Source organism: Wasmannia auropunctata, unplaced genomic scaffold (assembly GCF_000956235.1).
Source record: "Wasmannia auropunctata unplaced genomic scaffold, wasmannia.A_1.0 LD336106.1, whole genome shotgun sequence".
Taxonomy (NCBI): domain Eukaryota; kingdom Metazoa; phylum Arthropoda; class Insecta; order Hymenoptera; family Formicidae; genus Wasmannia; species Wasmannia auropunctata.
The window spans coordinates 194961-213795 of NW_012026784.1; the positions used below are offsets into that span (position 1 = coordinate 194961).

The 18835-nt window shown below is 33.2% G+C and overlaps 2 protein-coding genes across 5 annotated transcripts in view; one reads left to right on the forward strand and one right to left on the reverse strand.

Annotated features, from left to right (window-relative positions):
• Positions 1-4873, forward strand: LOC105450710 (nuclear pore complex protein Nup107). Of its 4 annotated transcripts, none has more exons than XM_011690704.1 (8): positions 1-26; positions 765-1100; positions 1200-1684; positions 1863-2070; positions 2743-3596; positions 3725-4039; positions 4113-4364; positions 4453-4873. In XM_011690704.1, exons 2-8 carry the CDS (start codon positions 773-775, stop codon positions 4552-4554), a joined length of 2544 nt encoding a protein of 847 aa, XP_011689006.1. In that variant the 5' UTR covers positions 1-26; positions 765-772; the 3' UTR covers positions 4555-4873. The 4 variants fall into 4 exon arrangements, with proteins under 4 accessions (XP_011689006.1, XP_011688991.1, XP_011688983.1 ...); XM_011690689.1 differs by lacking the exon at positions 1-26 and adding an exon at positions 216-370 and having other exon boundaries at positions 545-1100; XM_011690696.1 differs by lacking the exon at positions 1-26 and adding an exon at positions 219-307 and having other exon boundaries at positions 545-1100.
• Positions 4874-7451: 2578 nt separating this feature from the next.
• Positions 7452-18835, reverse strand: part of LOC105450746 (protein Skeletor, isoforms B/C) — a 173318-nt gene continuing 161934 nt past the window's right edge. Inside the window, 8 exon segments of the mRNA XM_011690737.1 lie at positions 7452-11775; positions 11927-12227; positions 12380-12503; positions 12882-13202; positions 13758-14118; positions 14226-14246; positions 14695-14875; positions 16851-17089. Of these exon segments, the coding sequence (XP_011689039.1) occupies positions 11629-11775; positions 11927-12227; positions 12380-12503; positions 12882-13202; positions 13758-14118; positions 14226-14246; positions 14695-14875; positions 16851-17089 (1695 nt within the window). The 3' untranslated portion in view covers positions 7452-11628.

Here is an 18835-nt window from a genome sequence, read left to right on the forward strand (position 1 = left end):
CGCTCAGAGATGTGTATAAGAGACAGATACTTTACAAAGCTGTATCTTGATGCATTAGGTGCAATAGTGAATTAAAATGGCGCTTTGATCATTTGATTGGTGCTTTGTCATGTGATTTAGACAGCCAATCAGACCATACCCTTCAATGTCGTATCTCTGTTTTCTAGGACTCTACTATCGTCTTGCATTTCATTGGATCCAATCCAAAACAAAAATTGCGCGGCGATACCTGCGCAAAGACTCACTTTTTCGCTCGGCTGAGTGTACCTACTGATTATACTGTGGTCGAGGTTCGAGGAACCGAAAAGTAACCTTTTCATGCGGTTTTTACTTTCAAAGTTGAAGACGCTATAATCCATCAGCCAGTGGAGTAAAAGAAAAAAAAAATTTTTCACTTTCAACTTTCATCATATATTCCCCTCCTCGAGGGGAGATTGAAGATTGATGGCTTGAAGGCGTAAAATTCACCAACCGGTGGAACAACATAACGAAAACCCCATTTTCAAGTACTTTCAACGTTTAATTAACCAAAATTTCCTGTTAGATCGCACTCCGTGTCAAATAGGAGATGGATTCATTAACCGACGTCAAGGAGAACCTCGATCAGTCTATTCGTCTGTTAAGTCAGCAAAACAACCAGCGGAGATCGTTTTTGAGGTTAAGCGGCCAGCGGAGCACTACTCCGAGAAGGATATCACTGCAGGCGTCTGGTCAGTCGCGCAGGGACGCCGATGAATGTAAACAGATACTCAGCGACACGCACAGTCCAGGGATGCTCGATAGGATCGCATGCCCAGCGGGACCCAGGCTGAGCAAACTACACAATGTAGAGCTCGACACCTCACTGACCCTCGCGCCCCACGAGATTCGCGACATTATGGTGCGCTCGGAAAGGAACGACATCACCATCAAGGAGATGATGGAAGACAGCACAGCGACCGGAGCGATTCTGAAGGCAAACGAGCCATGGCGGGAGGCCAAGGCCAAGCTCTACTATGACTTTCTACAGAGTGTACAGGCACATTTCTCAGAGGCGCAGGTCTTTGATACCATCGCGGATTTTATACAAAACTGTACCGATACGCTGGACATAATGAGAGGTATTGAAAGATACTGAAGGTGTCAGCTTCGTACTGTGTGATCTGATCATTTTTTGTAACAAAATATTAAGTTTTAATGAAACATTATTGTTCCAACAGGTATGCAGTCGAAAGTTGAGAACACAGAAATAACAGAAGAAGAAATTTCTTTAGAAAGTGAGAGGAACACGTGGAGACTGATGTATTGTCTCTATCAGAATCGCATAAGTAGTGCTGGCTTAACTACGCAAATGGAACATGATGGATTAGTAAACAGCAATTATATCTCTGAGAAGGATGTCATAGAAAATTTGTATAAGTCAGAAAGCTATATCAGGGAATATCAATTGATTATTGACTGGCTAGAAAAAAATGCTCTGGATCAAGCAGATAGATATCCATCGATAGAGTTATTTACTGATAAAACAGTAGCTTGGGAAAATACAGTTCATCAGTTGCACAATCAAAATTTAGGAATTGCATTTAGTTCATCTAGACCACTGGTATCATCTCTCGATCCTGATGCACCAATACGAGAGGGTAAGCCATTACATGATCTGGACAGAGAAGATGATGCCAGACTTGAAAAAAGAATGTTTATAGAGGTATATATAGGCTACATATTTTTCTAAACTAAAATTACATATAATTTATTTTGATCAAAATAATTCTATATTTTTATAATTGTAATAAACGTATAACAAATCTTTTGTAACATAAAGTTATAAAAATTTAAAAGGATAAAAATATATAATTGCATTTAACAAGATATATATTATATAGGTACGTTGTGGACGTCTTCAGAAAGCACAAGCATTAGCCATGCATTGCGGTCAACCTTGGAGAGCCGCATGTCTATTAGGATGGATTCCTAATCACGATCCAAATTATAGTAATCTATTAACAGATACTAAATTACCAATCGAAGGAAATCCTAATAGAAGTCTTTGGAAATTATGTGCTTGGGAATTGTCTCAAGATAAACGCATAGGTAAAGATCCATTTAATATTACTGAAATAGTATTAAAAAGAGATCGCCATTATTATAAATTACTTATTGTAAGATTAATTCTATAGTATTTCCTAAGTTAACTTTTTTAATCAATTCTAACTTTTATAATGCATAATTTAGGCTGTTTCCTTTAATTTTAGAACGTAATTTTATATTTCTAATTGCATGATTTTTTCAAAGCAATTATATGTTTTCTTTATACCAGTTGATTCATTTCATTATTCTGTGCATAAAAATATTCACATACAACTGTTAAAAAATGAATAGTTATGAGATATCTTATATTTTATATTGAAATATGCCAGACTAAAATAAAAAATATCTCAAATAATTTTTTTATAACTCTGTAATATTTTTAAATACAGAATAATTAGAAAAATTATGTGTAAGAAAATTAATTTTATAATTTTATTTTTAAAAATAATCTTGAATTCTCAAAAAATATGACTTTCAGAAATATTTTTTGCTTATATTTTTTGCTATTATATTTGCTTCTTCGACACAATTTTTCCTTTTGATATTTTATTGTATTAAAAACAACAGATTGTATTTTAAATTCTATTCTAAATGCTCGAGTTAAAGGAAACTCCCTGTTGACTTAACTGTGTTGTTTATTCATAAATATAGAGAAGATAAATATTTTCCATGCAGGTGTATTCTATCGTGCCATATACGCAAGTCTTTGTGGCAATATCCAACTATTACTACAGATAGCGTCATCATGGCAAGATGCATTGTGGGCGTACGTAAAGAGCCTTCTAGATATCAAAGTCGAATCAGCACTGAGGTTAATGATGGTGAAAATTTATACAATTATGCCAGAAGAATATTGGAAGAATGAAATCTCATTGGAAGACGCGTTCAAAGAGCTGCACGCGTCAAAAAATCCGATAATACGTGCCCAGTCTAACAAACCCGATCATTTAATTCAAAAATATATAATATTAGATCAAATACCAAAATTAATGGAAGAGATTGAAAATATGATAGATGTCGGCGCTTGCGACTCGCAGTTCCTCAGATTTCTGGCACATCTAATACTATTCTTCAGACAGATCGGGAAAAGTACAAAGGATAAAGTAGAAGATAAAGTACTGCTGGCGTACGTTCGTGTCCTTATTGAAATGGGCGATCCGACTTTGATTGCGTTCTACACAGCTACGTTACCTCAGGAGGATCAAATAACCAACTATGCCTCATATTTAGAGAGTGTTAAAGAGCACGAACAGCGCAAGAAATGTCTGCGTGCGGCGGAAGACGCGAACTTGAATGTAGAAGCGATTACGAAATTGGTAGTGGAGAATATACGTAAGAAAAACATAGAATCTGACCCAACGGACTTAAAAGGGACCATCACCGAGGCGGACATGGAAAAGATTAATGGTCTGGATTGGCTGATTTTTTATCAAAGTCAGAGAGAAGAAGCATTACGGCAAACAAACGCGCTTATTAGGTACTTCCTGACTAACGAAAAGATCGATGCGGCGCGAAAAGCATTTAACAAGGTAAAAACTGAAAATAATTATAATAATTATATAAATTTTTTTTCAAAATTTTTAGCGCAGTTTATAAATAATTCTGTAATCGATCGCTTTTATATAGTTAAATAGTAATTGTTCTGTATGTTGTATAGATCCCATCAGATTCGATTGAATCAGTTATGACCGATTATCCGACTATAGACTGCACGCTCAATCTTACGATAACCAATAATTTGTCCAAGAAAGCGGCGGCATCAATAAGGGAATACCTTTGTTATAAAACATATCTTGACGCCCAAGAGGGTTTCGGTGAATGGTTCTCTCATTATCATCACGGTAAACCTACGCTGCCGGAAGAGTTACCTGCGTATGCCACTTTTACGGAAAAGGTTGCGTACGATCATAGAAAGACACAGTATAATTTAGAATTCGAAAGATGGAAGTCTACGATGCAGCATCATACAAAGGTACACAAAAAATGTGAACGCGAAACCGAATTGGGAGAAGAGAGATACAAAGCTAAATTTGTTCCTTTTTCAGGCTGTAAAACAATTATTGTTTAATGTTTTATTATTCCCTGACGGCGGTTGGCTCGTCGATTCGAAGGGTAGTAACGAGGAGCCGTGCACGCCCGAGGATGAACTTAGGGAACATCAGTTGGAGAAATTGCGAGAGCTTTGTATCCCTAAAGTCACACTTTTGCTACATTCAGTTATGTCCGAAATGAACGAGCACGATGGCTGCATTCAACTGGCTGACGTACTTGCCTCTGAGCAACATCAGTTGTACAAAGTATGTATGAGCAGCAAAATAACTATTATAACATTTAAATGTTAATTTTACAAGAAACATTTGTATTAACATATCATTGTCTTTATAGGTATTTTCAAAGGGAAGATTACGTGAGGTCTTCAAAAAGATTTGTGAATCTTCTCTCGTTTTAATGGACCAAAAGAAAGATCCTTGGGGATATCCGAAATAAAGTTTAAATGTATAATAATATATTACTGTGTAGACCGTATTTGTTGTTTACAGTGACATATTATTTATATTGGTCAGACACTTGCTGGCTTTTCTAGCCGTCGTATTAAATGAGACAATCTTCATGGTTCTTTTTTTTCTTTTTTTTTTTTTTTTTATAAAACCAGTTTATTGTCAACCACAAGAAGTGAATATAAAATTTGATACAATGTTCAATAATTCGTAATCATAATATATCATATACCTCGTGATTACTTAGATATGCTCCTTTTACCCAATTATATTAATAAATGTGGCGCTATCAAAGCCATTAAGATTAATGTGTGAAACGTGCAATGAAACTCATTAAGTCCGTAAAAGAGCAGAACATCCTGAGACACATTTCTCGCCACTTAGAACGACACTTAGAACTCAATTTTACAGTTGACAGACACTTTAATCACGTATCTTAATCAGATCGCATAATATGCGCATAAAATTCGCGCGTGGCAACGTATACTCGTACAAATACGCGTGCTCGTACGAAATGCAAAAATAATAAGAATGTCTGAAAATGGACAATGATGCACTCTATTGAAATCCGAACAAATGCCATTTGAAGAGCAATAGTGATATAATTAATTGCGTATTCTATTTTATTGTCAAAGAGAACGATGGTTTTTTTTTCTGTCGAAGAACAGGGAGCAGTCTTCTTTTCAAAATTTCCCTTCATTCGAACGCGTGGCTTTGATTTTGATGATCGGAACGCGTACGCCTTCTAAATAACGGTACAGGTCAACTGAGAGAGACATTTATACGGTAGTACATTACATATAGACTATATAAAGAAAATTAACATTTTCGACAAAGTTCTCTATCTACTAAACAATCAAGATTTTAACGACGCTCGCGCGATCCGCGATTGACGTTGACCGACTTTCTTTTTTTTTCCTTTTATCTTACGAGATATGTCAAATTACGATTTAAACAGTAAGGATTGACTTGTCATTAAGTATTTTACGTGTGCTCGCGACGATGAAACTATGAGCATTGATATCTTAATAATCTCTAGGCAAACTTTAGAATGAATGAAGAGAGCTACAGATATCATTTAGAATAACTTTCTCTAATGCATATATGAGAAAACCATCATAAATTTTTTCGCTTCAAATACATGAGTTGGAAGCTCGAAGCACAAAAAATATTTGAATCTTGACCGCGCTGAAAGACAAGATCTCAGAAGATTTCAAAAATGTTACGTTACACATATGAAGTACGACTAAAATATGTTTGAGCATTTAAATTTGACTTCTTTTCTTTAAATTGGACGCCTTTAGACATCTTTCAACCATTCGCGTTATTTGCGTACATATTCACTTGAAATTAATTAAAGGAATGATGATACATTTGATAGATTCAAGAAGCGCTCGAAAAGATCCTTATTTCCTATTTCTTTCAGCACGGTATTATTTATTATTTATGTGGCTCACGATAAAAAGAGAGTATCATGCCAGAAATTTTCGGCATTCTTGCAAATATTTTTACCAGATTTAACTCGTATAGTACATGCATTTGCTTGAAACAGGAGATAAACGAACATCTTGGATAGAGTGTCCGCCATAACGAGTAGACGATTAGTGGAGTTGGTTGTTAGTTAAGCTAGCCTAACATGTAAATGCTGAAGAGAAATGAAAGGGTTGACAATTTCAACGTTCCTCGGATACAGTTCGACACGCGCGCGCTAGTCCTGCAAGACGATCAAATTTCGTTCGCCGGTTAATACTTTCATTCACTACATGTAATATTCTATCCTTTCGATACGAAACGTGTGCGCTTTTCGTATGCAGAACGATGTATTTAAAAAGTGTTTAAAAATGAGTGTTCTTCCTATGAGATTTTTCCAATGATGACCAATTAGATCACCAATTTTTGCGAAAATTTTCTTATTCCTTCTAGGGATCGGATACATCAACATCAATTGGCGTTTATTAAACTTTTTCCTATAAATGAAAATTTTTCTTACAAATCTTTATATTTCTATTTTCTAATTTGTTAGAACATTCTCAAATTTTTTATTTAAAACACTTTTCAGAAGTGCTGAGAAAGTCTATATCTTTCTAGAATTCTATGTAAATTCTGAAATAGAGATTTTTTATTCTATAATTTTCGGAAAAAAATAGAAATCTGAAAAAGTTTAAGGTTTTTTTTCAGAAATGTTTTGTAAATTTAAAATATAAAATATTCTTTCTTAAAAATGTTATGAAATATTTAACGAAAATTTTTTTTAGCAGAGCTTTTTTCATTAATAAGACATTAATATATTCAAAGATAGCAAAGAAAAAATAATCAAATAGATATAACATATGGTTTAATTTGCACAATTTCAATTGACAACGTTGTAAAAAAAAATGATCTAAAAATGAATAACTGAAATAAAAATCAATAAACATTAAAATAGTCTTTTAAATTAAATATCTAATCCTGTAAAGTTAACAACATGCTAAGATTTATTTTTAAATTTTAAAGTTGTGAAACTAAAAAATTTCTAATTTTTCGAAAATTAGAAAAGCATAATTCGATGAAATTTCATAAATCTTTTCTGATTATTTTCTCATTATTGAATTAATTATAACTAAAATGTATTTTTCTGAGAAACAGCTCTGTAAATAATATGGAAAGGAAAATATAAAATTAGCATTGATGTTGTTGCAACCGTTCCTAAATTGCGATTAATAAACCACAAAATGAGGCTTTTGCGGAACGCAATACTTGCACAAGTATTAAACGTTATATGATTCTGTCGTTCCGCACATATTAACAATGCTTCGTTCCTTGCTTAATACAAACTTTAAAATAATTTTTATCTCGAACTCTTACAGCTAATTACTCCCCTTACCAAGAGGTTACAAGACCGTTCGTATTTAAACGATTGTTTTTACAGTATATTGTCCGAAATATTAGTCTGGGCATACAAAGCTAGTTGTACAGTTTTGAAAAAACATATACAATAATTCGCGCGAATAAAAAAGAAATATAACGAGAATAAGAAAGAGAAGCTTTTGCAATATCGTGTTATTTTTGCGTTACATTAAAAACTAAAGTAACGAGTATATACAATGAATGGCGATGAAAATATAAAGTAAAAGCAACAATACTAATACTTGCAATTAGTTTACATTAATCAGAACTTTTCTTTTCTAAAATTTACGGTAAAATATATATGATGTATAGAGATAAAGTATTGCAAAAACTTCTTGGTAATTGCTAATCGGAACTATATCAACGCTTTTATATAATAAGTATTATAAAATAATTATACAGAGCATTTTTAGAGAGTTAAATAGTGACACTGTTTGTAACACAGATTTCACGCGTAAATACAGACTTCGAAAAACGTATAAAATCTATAAAGGCATATTGCAATTAAAACGCAACGGAAGATGCGCTAAGACGTTATTCCAAAATTCTTGTAAAACCTATCGTTAATGTGATATAGCTACTTCTCATCGCGGAATCCGCTGCTTATGGAAAATTGCATTCGTACACGGTAACGCGATAAGAGTTTCATTCTATCTTACCGCATTCTATATCTCTGTCGCTCCACGTGTCTTACATAATAACCGTGCATGGATGGAAGCTTACAAGTAGACCGTTTTAATAATATTAATTCAAAGATAGATCTAGAGTTGTAAATATATTACACGCTAAGTACCACTAACAATTCGAAATCACGTTTGAAACTGTACAACATTGACGGTAGCCGCTCGCATGTTGTGCCGGACGACTAATATTTTGAATTTAGTCTCCGGAGGCATTTTTTTCCACAAATACGTTTTTCATTTATCCTCTTTTTTCATACGTATTAATGTACAGTAATATTAGCCGAAAAGTTCCCTTAGGACCTAAGCTATTATTTGTCTCTTATGAACTAACAACTTGGGACGTCGTCAGGCTGCTCCTGGAAAAATAGAAATATGCGCCGACCAAACTTAAAAAACGTAACATAAAGTAAGTAAACGCGAGCAACTTGAAGCTCGGCTCGCGGAAATGTGTCACAGAAATTATTGATTAATGCAAAAACATATACAAGTATTTCTTTTCACTTTACGTAATTTCGCGAAATTAATTAATTTCGGCAAATAACGATTTCGAGAAACATGCACAAACGCACGACAGAGAAGATAATAAATTGGAGGGTTTGCTGCAACAGTAGGCTAACTACATTTTATAATATTTTATAAAAATGAAGAAAATGAACATTAAAGTTCATCACTTTAACTTTACAGTTTATTTTCTCCATTATTACAAAACAGTGAATGAATTAGTCCACTGTTGTAACAAATCCTTCAATTACTTAAACTTCAACGACTTGAACTAAGACAAACTTATTTACATGTTCAATTTAACTTCGTTAATTAATTGAAATTATAATGAAATTTTATTTGTACTCACACTACGAACGATATATTTATCTATACGTTATTGTCTATATATCTGCATCATCTGTACATATACATCATGAATGGAACACTTTACCTACGCGACTTACGACTTATATTTTATTGCAGAATAATACACAGCTTATAATTTGTCTCGTACATTTAATATGGGCGAATGATTGATTCGTACACATGTAATTCGTTATTGTAAATTTGCGAGTTTCGATTATAATTGTGATCTAAAAATGGAAAAGCGGCCTTTTCCGGGAGCAGCCCGCTTCTATTGTAGATCCAGCAAGTTGATAATTTATTATTGTCATTCACAGAAGTAGGAGTTTTATCCGCTTACAAACTAGAATCTGTTACTTTCAAACGGTTTTCCTTAGAAAAAGAAAAAAAGAATAAACAGATGAAAAATATAGCGACATAGCCTACGTCTCGAGCAAAAAGATCTCGTTATTAATCTCGGAATTGCTCTTAAGTATTGTCATATCGAAAATTCAGTGACACAAACCGATCAAACGATTCTTATTGTCATTTATTTACTTACACGGTAATTAGCATCCCTATATTTAATGCTTCTCCTTTCTCTTTTTAACGCCTCGCTTTTAAAGTTAAATATTGTAAGTTTTCAGAGAGTTTTTTCTGTTCGGTATATGTATGACACTTGTGTTATGCATATACGCATATAATTAAATACAGACTGGTCTTCGTGCGTTAAGCGGTTAAATCGCAAAGAATTTGCTGCTGTGAATTTCGTGGACACCCCGGCACTTAGGAGCTGGACACACATTGAAAAACTCTTTGACTATATAAATATGAATTGGTAGCTAGTCCCCCCACTTTTACTATGTAAAAGACATATGCCCAGTGTCGCCGAGCTAAAGTTGATTGAGTTATCGAACTTCGATTTTTAGGCTTCGCCGCAGTCAGTAAAAAAATGTCAAATATATCAAAATGTGTCAAATGTTATGTTGAAAATTGATAGGGAGCCGGAAAAAATCTCAAATCGAAAGAAATCAAAAACGAACTCAGTACCTTTCCTACACGTCGTAAACACGCTGATTTCACAGAAGCCTTTCCCCTCCCCGCAGAAAATTACTGACAGGGGTAGAGTCTACATCTTCCAGCTTGGCGACACGCCACGTATGAAGTTAATTACTATCAGTCCATACTTATACAGTAGTCAAAGGAAAATCTTGACATTTTACAAGAGAGACGTTACACTAAATTCACTACTCTAAGTTGATTATGTATTCTGCTGATTTCTCTTGGTTGCACGTCTTACATATCCCTTGTATGTTTTGCGATATGTTATTTATTATATGAAATGTCTGCCGCAGGCCGTCTTTTGATATCTTTTTTTTTAAATAATTTTATGTTTCTTTCTTTTATTATATACTTGCGAGCGAGATATATTCTTGGTATTCGCGAAATACACACGAATACATTGCTTAACAATTACAGTTACGTCGATATGAAACATATAGTAAACGTAATTAAAATTGTATTTGAATAATTGAAGAAATAGTTTTTGAAATAGTTTCTTCTCTATAATATTTTTTTTCTATAAAATATCCGTAGCTTTACTCATGCGACACGCTTCGCGCACAAGAGACCAGTTCCAAAGTACTAGACGGTGTCCTTTTGCCGAGTGGGTCCTAATCCTTGTAATTAAAGACATTTATTATCTGTACCCAAGGCACATTTTATACTTTCATTCCGTTTTAGGAAGGTCCACTCTATAGTATATACATATTATAGCATTGTTACACGTATAGGGGATAGTTTGTAACTTGCACATCACCCTTAAGTATTACTTTTTCTTTACTTTCTTGTACATAATTCGCATTTCGTTATCTCTCTTATCTTTCTCTCTTTCTCTTTCTCTTTTTCTCTCTCTCTCTCTCTCTCTCTCTTTCTTTCTCTCGATTGACTAATCTACGTATTATTGTCAAGTCGACAGCATTTATAAATGTATTTCTTACGTATTAGCGTCGATTTAAAATTACATTAAGATCTACTATAGTTTTGTGCAAAATTTACATTGTACATGCTGATGCACCTCCATTTTCCTCCGCATCAAATTTATATCTATAGTTACGTGCTAATCAGCTCGTTCCCGCATTTTGATGGATCCTTCCCCTAATAATGAACAATCGTTCGTTATTGTCAAAAATTTCATTAATTACTCACAATCAGTTCTGATTATAATTATTGTCAGAATTTCATCGGTTATTCAGTCCTGATCACGATTATTGTCAAAATTTGGTTACTCATTTCTAATCATTATTGTCAGCTCGACTTTAATATTGTCAAAGAGTATGGAAATTTTGCGTTCATGTTCATACATGTATATATGTATGCGTGTACCTGTGTGTATATGTATATGTATATATTATATATAATATATATCTCATATGTATATAATATGAAATATTGAATCTGATAGGTCTTAAAAATATTTTGCTAATCTTTTACCTTATGAGTAGATCTTACGTACTAAATACTTTCTTACAACCTTGTATGTGTTTCGTCGATTTAACAATCGTGTGTACATTGTTGTAGCTTTCGTAATCATCTTATAGCGATCAGAATTCATCATCATCTTTGTCTTCTATTATTTGTTCCACGTTGACAGGAGAAAACGCAATGATTCATCTCGAGAATAAAAGGAGTGCGATGATGGACGCCACGAACGTCATAAACGTAGGCAAAACTTGACTGACACCGCTAATATTTCTCTGCAATCGTCCTGGGTCGACGACGTTGATCTTCCAGCCCAGATGAGCGTGCCTGAAACACTAAATAAGAAAAAGTTGCATAAAGTTTGATATTAAAATCTTCTCGGAAAATCTAATAAAAATTTTAATAAAGCTGTGAAAACAATATATATTCGCAACTAGTTATTCGACTTTTGTCTTTCCCTCATAAGTCCTGTAAATATTAGTATACCTGATAGTAGACTAAGTCCGGCGTGTCCTCTTTCACAGTCCATTCGAGCTTGGCGGGCTCGCCTTTGTCACATTTGAGTTCAAGCGTTTGGAAGAAGCTCTCAAACGTCTCGTAATTATTCGCGTCATCCACCGTGGTGCGGACCCATTCGCAATAACGACCGGCTGCGGTCGGGTAAAGATATCCTTTGGAATCGTACTCTGCGCCAGCAAATATCTTTTCTTCCCTTCGTGGTTTCTCTCTATCTTGCTCTTGCCCGATACCACCTATCGGACTGTCGGTTATGTAGAACGGATGATACCTATATCAAAAAAGGTATATGAACGTTTCACACACAATAATATGTTTCACAACGTCATACTGGAAATATTATATATGTAGCGATTTATAATCTCGAGCATTGTGTATATGCTCTGTCAACGGTATTATATCGCAAGTAAGAATACGACTCACTTAGTGGGATTGGCAGGATCGTTTCCACCCTCCACGATGAAGGTATAAGTTTCTCCTCGCTCGACGGTGATCTCCGGAATCAACAAATCGTTGATATACCATGCGATGCCCCAAGAGGGTGTACCTAAATTGCAATAAGGATCACTGATCAATCCTTGGCCTTAAAATATACTATATCACTTTAAAGATAAAAAAAATTATTACCGTTCAAGATTATCACATTGTTAGTATTATTTAACATTGTTTTGTTTTGTACCACACAATGATAAAATAAAATATACATTTGCAAATTTATCACTACAACAGATACTATTTCTATAGTAATAATAATAATAATAATAATACTATCTTTTATAATTAGATTTTAATTAAGTAATTCCAAATTCCAAATTATAAAACAAGTATAAATTTTTTGTACTGGAATTGCAAACATTTAATATAAAGCTTTACTTAATAAATAAGAATAAGTTAGATGTGTAATTCGGTCATAACATGTTAATACCTGTGATTCGTGAGTATCCTCTCTGAGCACCAGTCGGCCCAATTTTTGCGTGGAAAATATTCTTATCGTCGATAACAGCCGGCGGCCAGGGTTCAATATCGGGCTCATCCGGAATATTGTACAGGGAATTTGTACATTCGTGAACATTCCTCGACGTAAAATCGATACGAATATCCTCGGTGGTCTTATCGAATCTCTCATGAGCATTGGCTTCGCCCCGAGCATTGAGAGATCCAATGGCGGCGATCACACTCGTTTCCCTTTCCGGAATCATCCTGTCCTTCTCTGGCTCGTTAGTCCTTAGAGGACGTGTGTATGTAACTGCAATTGAAATAAATGGCATCATATTAATGATAATTCTTGTTTCGTATTTCAGTTAATTTAATGTATAATAAATACTCAAATTGACGCAAATACATTTCGGAAATAATTTTTATTTCTCACATTAAAAATCGCAAGTAGCATTTAAATAAATTTTAACTATAAAATTTCTATTTATTTACGTCATTTTTATTTTTATTTATCTATTAAATATCTAAACAAAATAAAAAGTCATCAAAATGGCTCCAAAATGATTACTAAAAATTATTTTTTGTTCGGTCACAATTCATTTTAACATCATTTTGACATTATTATTGTAATCTGTTGTTCTGGTTGGATATAATTGAATTATTCAATCAAAAATTATTCATAAATTTTTGTTATATAACTAGTAAATTTAACTAACTGTATAACTAGTAACTGCATTTTCTATGTAAGATCAACATTGTTTAAGTCGCGTGAAAAGTAAAATTACCAAAGGAAATGAACGCAGCAGTTATTGTATTATTTCTTCCATCACTATCGTTATTTATAACGTTTAAAATAAAAACGTACCCGTTGTTATGCCATTCTTCCTTTCCCCGTGCACAAGTATCGCATCGTTCCTTCCACCGATCCTCTGATCCGGGCATACGCCCCTCTTGCCATCACACTGAGCTATGTCCGTCATGTAGTAATCCTCGGCGATGAACTTGCCGGTTTTATTATTGTATCCGATCACGACGACGTCGCCGCCGATCATCTCGGCCTTGCCATCCCGACCCGACAACCCGAACGCCACATACTGATCTTCCTTGATGCGTCCTGAAATCTTTATCCGCACGTCCTCGCCCTGTAGCTGCCATTGCACTTGAACACGGCCATCGAGCATTTCCTTGCAATTGGTTACCTGCTTAGGCGTCGGTGTGCTGCTCGTCTGAAAGAAGAAAAGTTCGCAATCCTGTGACCTGTAACTGCACTACGGAGAGATTATTGATTATCATCCTTATCGGCAAAATCGTGCATCGATCGCGTTGTACTTACTGGATTGTACCACCACGGCGGCTGTTCCATTTGAAAATCAATAGCAACGTTATTAAGAAGAATACAATGATTAAATTTATGCGATCAAGCGTGATAATGGTTTCGTTATATATCTCAGAGAGAGTTGTAGGATTAAGAATTTCTCAAGATGAAATCTACATCCTTGCTTTTATTTAGCTTCCAGAAGATATTATTGCTTAAAATAACTGAAGTAATTAAATCTTGCTCGCGCGATTTTCATTGAACCTAAAATATTAGCGACTGTATGTATTTTATTATATAAAGACGCAAAAGTCCCTCTTCATAGTGCATTCAATTCGTCTCTATTATAGCGAAGCTTTTCATCGTGTATATCAAAGAGCAGAGCCGCGTATATTATCATTTCACAGTGAACGTTAATGAGGGTACGTAAGGCACGAAAGTTTAAGGCATATTAGGTCGGCGGATTGGAGAACTCATTTTGGTTTACCGTAATTTTCGTCTGGCCGAGCGCCGGAGGTACGTCGAGGTCCTTTGGAATTAGAACATGTCCGAAATTGTGTGCGTATTCAACGCACCATACTGCGAGCCAGTTGATGTCGTACACCGTCAAGTTCCCTGGCAAGACGATCTCAATGTCCTCTCCTTGGTATCCTCTTAATGGTGCCAAACTGTCGATGAATTATATGAGATTAATAATCGTCTCAGTAAATTGAATGAAATGGTTTAAATTAAAGGAGTAAATTACCTTTTTAAGTCCAAAAACCGACAGTATTAATTTATTTTAAAAAATTTATAATACTAAACAAATCTACTAAATAAATTTCTTTAAATTTTATATACGTATGCAATTAATTATATAACACAGTTACGTTCAATTAAAAAAATTTATTTTTATTTTTTGTGCGGAAATAATGCATCCATTGTTGTTTTTCTTGTAACTTACAAATGGTTCGCACGATTTAAATTCATACAATGGTCTAAATCTGAATAAAAAATGTTTCTTATTATAAAATAGCATTATAGTTATGATCTCTCGATTAAACCAGATTTCTTATTTTTAAACAACTGTATTTTTTAGGTCATTTTAAAAAAGAATTATTTTTTTATCAAAATCTATTTTTTTACTTTATAAAAGTAAAATTTTTAAAATAATTCGAGAAACTATAGAAATTAGTATGAAAAATATTTATTAAATTTTCATTAAAAACTACAAAAAATATGGCTGAATTATCGTGCATATCTTGATGTATTGGATGAAAATGTATTGGAGAAAACGTGTTTAAAAAGCTTTACAATAAAGCTTTTTTAAAATAAATGTTAGCGTTAATTAGCAAAATCAGGGCTATAAGTAAAATTCTTTTTAAGAATCAGATATTTAGAAATATTATATATAAATATTTAAAAAACAATTTAAAAAATCGATTTTTTCTTCTAAAAAATAATTTGTTTTTTTAAAGTATTATAAAGTCTAGAACGTTTAAAACATTGTGTTTTCTAAGACAACTCTAAGATAATTTCTTAAGGGAGCATATACACCTAGAGAGGTAAAAAAAAGATTTTTTTTAATACATATTTTTAAAGTATGATGTCTTAAGAATGTTTTTGTAAAGTTTTAAGTTGATCCGACGAAAGATGAAAAAGTTACACGAAATTATAGTCGAGTAGGTTCGAGCACGCTAAGCGCGTCAAACATCCATCTCTGTTGCGTCATGTCTGCGACCGGATCGTAAATTAGCGATTTTTTGAAAGCATCCACTTCAGTAGAGAGTTTGCTTTATAGTTCTGGAGAAGCATTGATTCAATGTAAATAAAATTTTTAATATTAGTGTAGTGTAATCTGAATGTAAAACTTTAAATGCGTTTTTCTCGAAACGTGGTTTTCAAAACGCGTGACCACTATATCTCGAAAATGGTTTGACCGATTAATTTGCAATTTTACATGCTTTTTCTAGACATTAAAAACTAGTTCTTTACATAGGATTTTTTTTACAATGCTTCGTTTTTTTCGCAGCCAAAAAACCAGCAAGATTTAAAGTGATAAATCGTAACGTTGACTTTGACCAGTTGTCACATTGTTCAAATGCAATATTTTGAAAAACGGCTTCGTAGGGAACTAGATTTATGTTTAACTTTATATAACTCGTTGCATTTTGCTTTCAGATGAGTCCTGTAAAAACAGCAGTGGTGACTGCAAAAGCCGTTTTCAAAATACGACTATGAAAAAGTTAAATAGCAAAGCCATTTTTTAAATAATTTTTTAATAAAATATACATTTAAAAAGAAAAAAATATGATATTTTTAATGAAACAAACCTCTCTATCTCTTTTCGTTTTTTCGTAAAAAATTCGCAAAGTTAAACTTTGTTTTAACGTGTCTAGATGTATATGCCTCCTTAAAGCATATACTTAAAAAAAAAACGTTATTAAAAATAATTATATAAAACCTATTAAAAAGTTAAAATAAACTTTTAAAATATATTTAAAAAAACTTGCAGTTTTTAAATAAATTTATTTTTGATATTTATTTACTCCTTGTATAATTATTTGTATAATTTTAGATTTTTTATAAAAAAAGTAATAAGTATTTATAAAAATTAAATCATTAATTGTTTTACACTGTTTGTGACTTTGTGTATCAACTGACCTGCCCATTTCATTGGGAACCTTGATACCAAAATGGCTAGGTTCGGAGCCATTGCCTACCCAGAAGTAAGCGTCCGGTCCGCCACCGTCGTAATGCAAATTTGGAATGTAGATCGTTTTGCTGTCTAGAATACTGATGTTGCCGCTGCGGAGGCCGTGCGCCAATCTCGAAAATTCAGGAAGTACTTGCAATTTCGGTACCTTCAAGTCAAGTGGTATGAAAACATCACCGAAATCGACCTGGAACATGTGGAAATAACGTATTTATTTCTGTCTTATGTTTAACAATTCCAACAATCCTTTATAATTTTAATTATTTCCACAAAAGATGGTTCACTTTAAATTTTTCATACAGCTCCCAAAGTAAGTTCTGTATCTAATTAATATTTTGTTTTGTTTAATTTTATATAATAATAATTTACGAATGTTCTTATAATTTTAAATTACATAGTAAAAGAAACTAAATTATAGATCTTGATATATGATACAATAATAACTATTAAAGCCTTTCGTAGAAAAAAAGAAAAACCTATAGATAAACGTTAAATCGCCGCTATCATATTAAAAAATTTTTCAGAAAAAAAAATATATATATATGTGTCGCAGCCTTTTTGTATAATCAGCTTTTTTGCAAAAAGACGCCTTTTTGGATAAAGCCATGAAATATATGGTTTGGGTTAGGTCATTTATTGCAAACATTCACTGCAAACCCATGTAGATCATTGGCTTTGCGTTGTAAAGTACACGCGTGGTGGCAGTATGTTGAGCCCCCCTTACGGGGGGGGGGGCGCTCCACCTCGTTTCAAACTAACTTAACCCAAACCATTTTTGAAGGCGTTATACAAAAAGACGTCTTTTTGCAAAGAGGCTAGCCTTTTTGCAAAAAGGCTGATTATACAAAAAGGCTGCAACATATATATTTTATTATTTTTTATTTCTTATTATTATTATATTGTATATATAAACAGGATTTTTAAAGAAAAAACATTTATGAACATATTCCATTTTGTATAATTATATATAGGTAAAATATGTATGTCTATATATATTTTTCCTCTAAAATTCCTGTTCATAAGTATCTGTGCAAAAAAATCATAAAAAGAAAAAAAAAGAAAAAATAATTTAAAAAAATAAGAACGTATATTTTTTATATACTCACCCGCAAAAAAACCGGGCACCTAAATTTTAGCTCAAATTTTTAGTATCTTTTAATAGCGGTAACTTTATGAAAAATTATTGTATTGAAATAAATCTAATCTCAAAATAAAGCTTAAACATTCCCTTTGATAACTAAGAAAATCAAAATTGAGTTTTAGAAATGCTTTATAAAATGGCGGACGTTGAAATCAAGCTTAGAAAAATAAGAAAAAATTCTTTTTTTTTAAACTATTGCGCTGCTCAGGAAAGTCGGCTGTCTGGCATAAAAATTTATAAGTTTTCAAGCTCACTGATTTCCTAACAAATCCATTTTTTGATCATTTTTCTACAATTTTTTTTGACAAAGTTATAGTGTTTTAAAAAAAGTGTTACAAAACGGGCTATTTTTTTTTGTCTACTCAATATAACTCATAAACAAATTATTGTAGAAAACTTTATAAAAAAAAATAAAAAGAAAACTTTAAATCTTAAACATTCTTAGAAATTAAATTCTTTTTAATCTCATCACTGTAAGTGCGTGTACTTATGCAGGTGTCCTGCTCTCGACGTTATACTCAGGATCAACGGCGTGTACGTGGCAGGAATTTGATCCCGTGTGTGTGCGTGCGCGCGCCCGCGCGCAAGTGTGTATATGTGTGGGGGGAGGTGTGCGCGCGCGCTCGCGAGCACACTTAGTAATGTGTATTGCCTCCTCTCGCATTTATTAATTTGTGTATTATTTTGTGTATTATTCGTTTAGGCATATTGTTAATAAAGAGTCTAATTGTTTCTTGTTCTAAATTATTCTATTCCTCTTGCGGCGGAGTGCTGCTAAAGTTTGAGCATTAT

Excerpts from the sequence above, each read along its gene's own strand:
- LOC105450710 (XM_011690681.1), top strand. The coding sequence starts at position 569 with ATGGATTCATTAACCGACGTCAAGGAGAACCTCGATCAGTCTATTCGT. Across the intron at positions 3,597-3,724 it reads CGCGAAAAGCATTTAACAAG|ATCCCATCAGATTCGATTGA; the intron begins GTAAAAACTGAA and ends TATGTTGTATAG. Across the intron at positions 4,040-4,112 it reads CGATGCAGCATCATACAAAG|GCTGTAAAACAATTATTGTT; the intron begins GTACACAAAAAA and ends TTCCTTTTTCAG.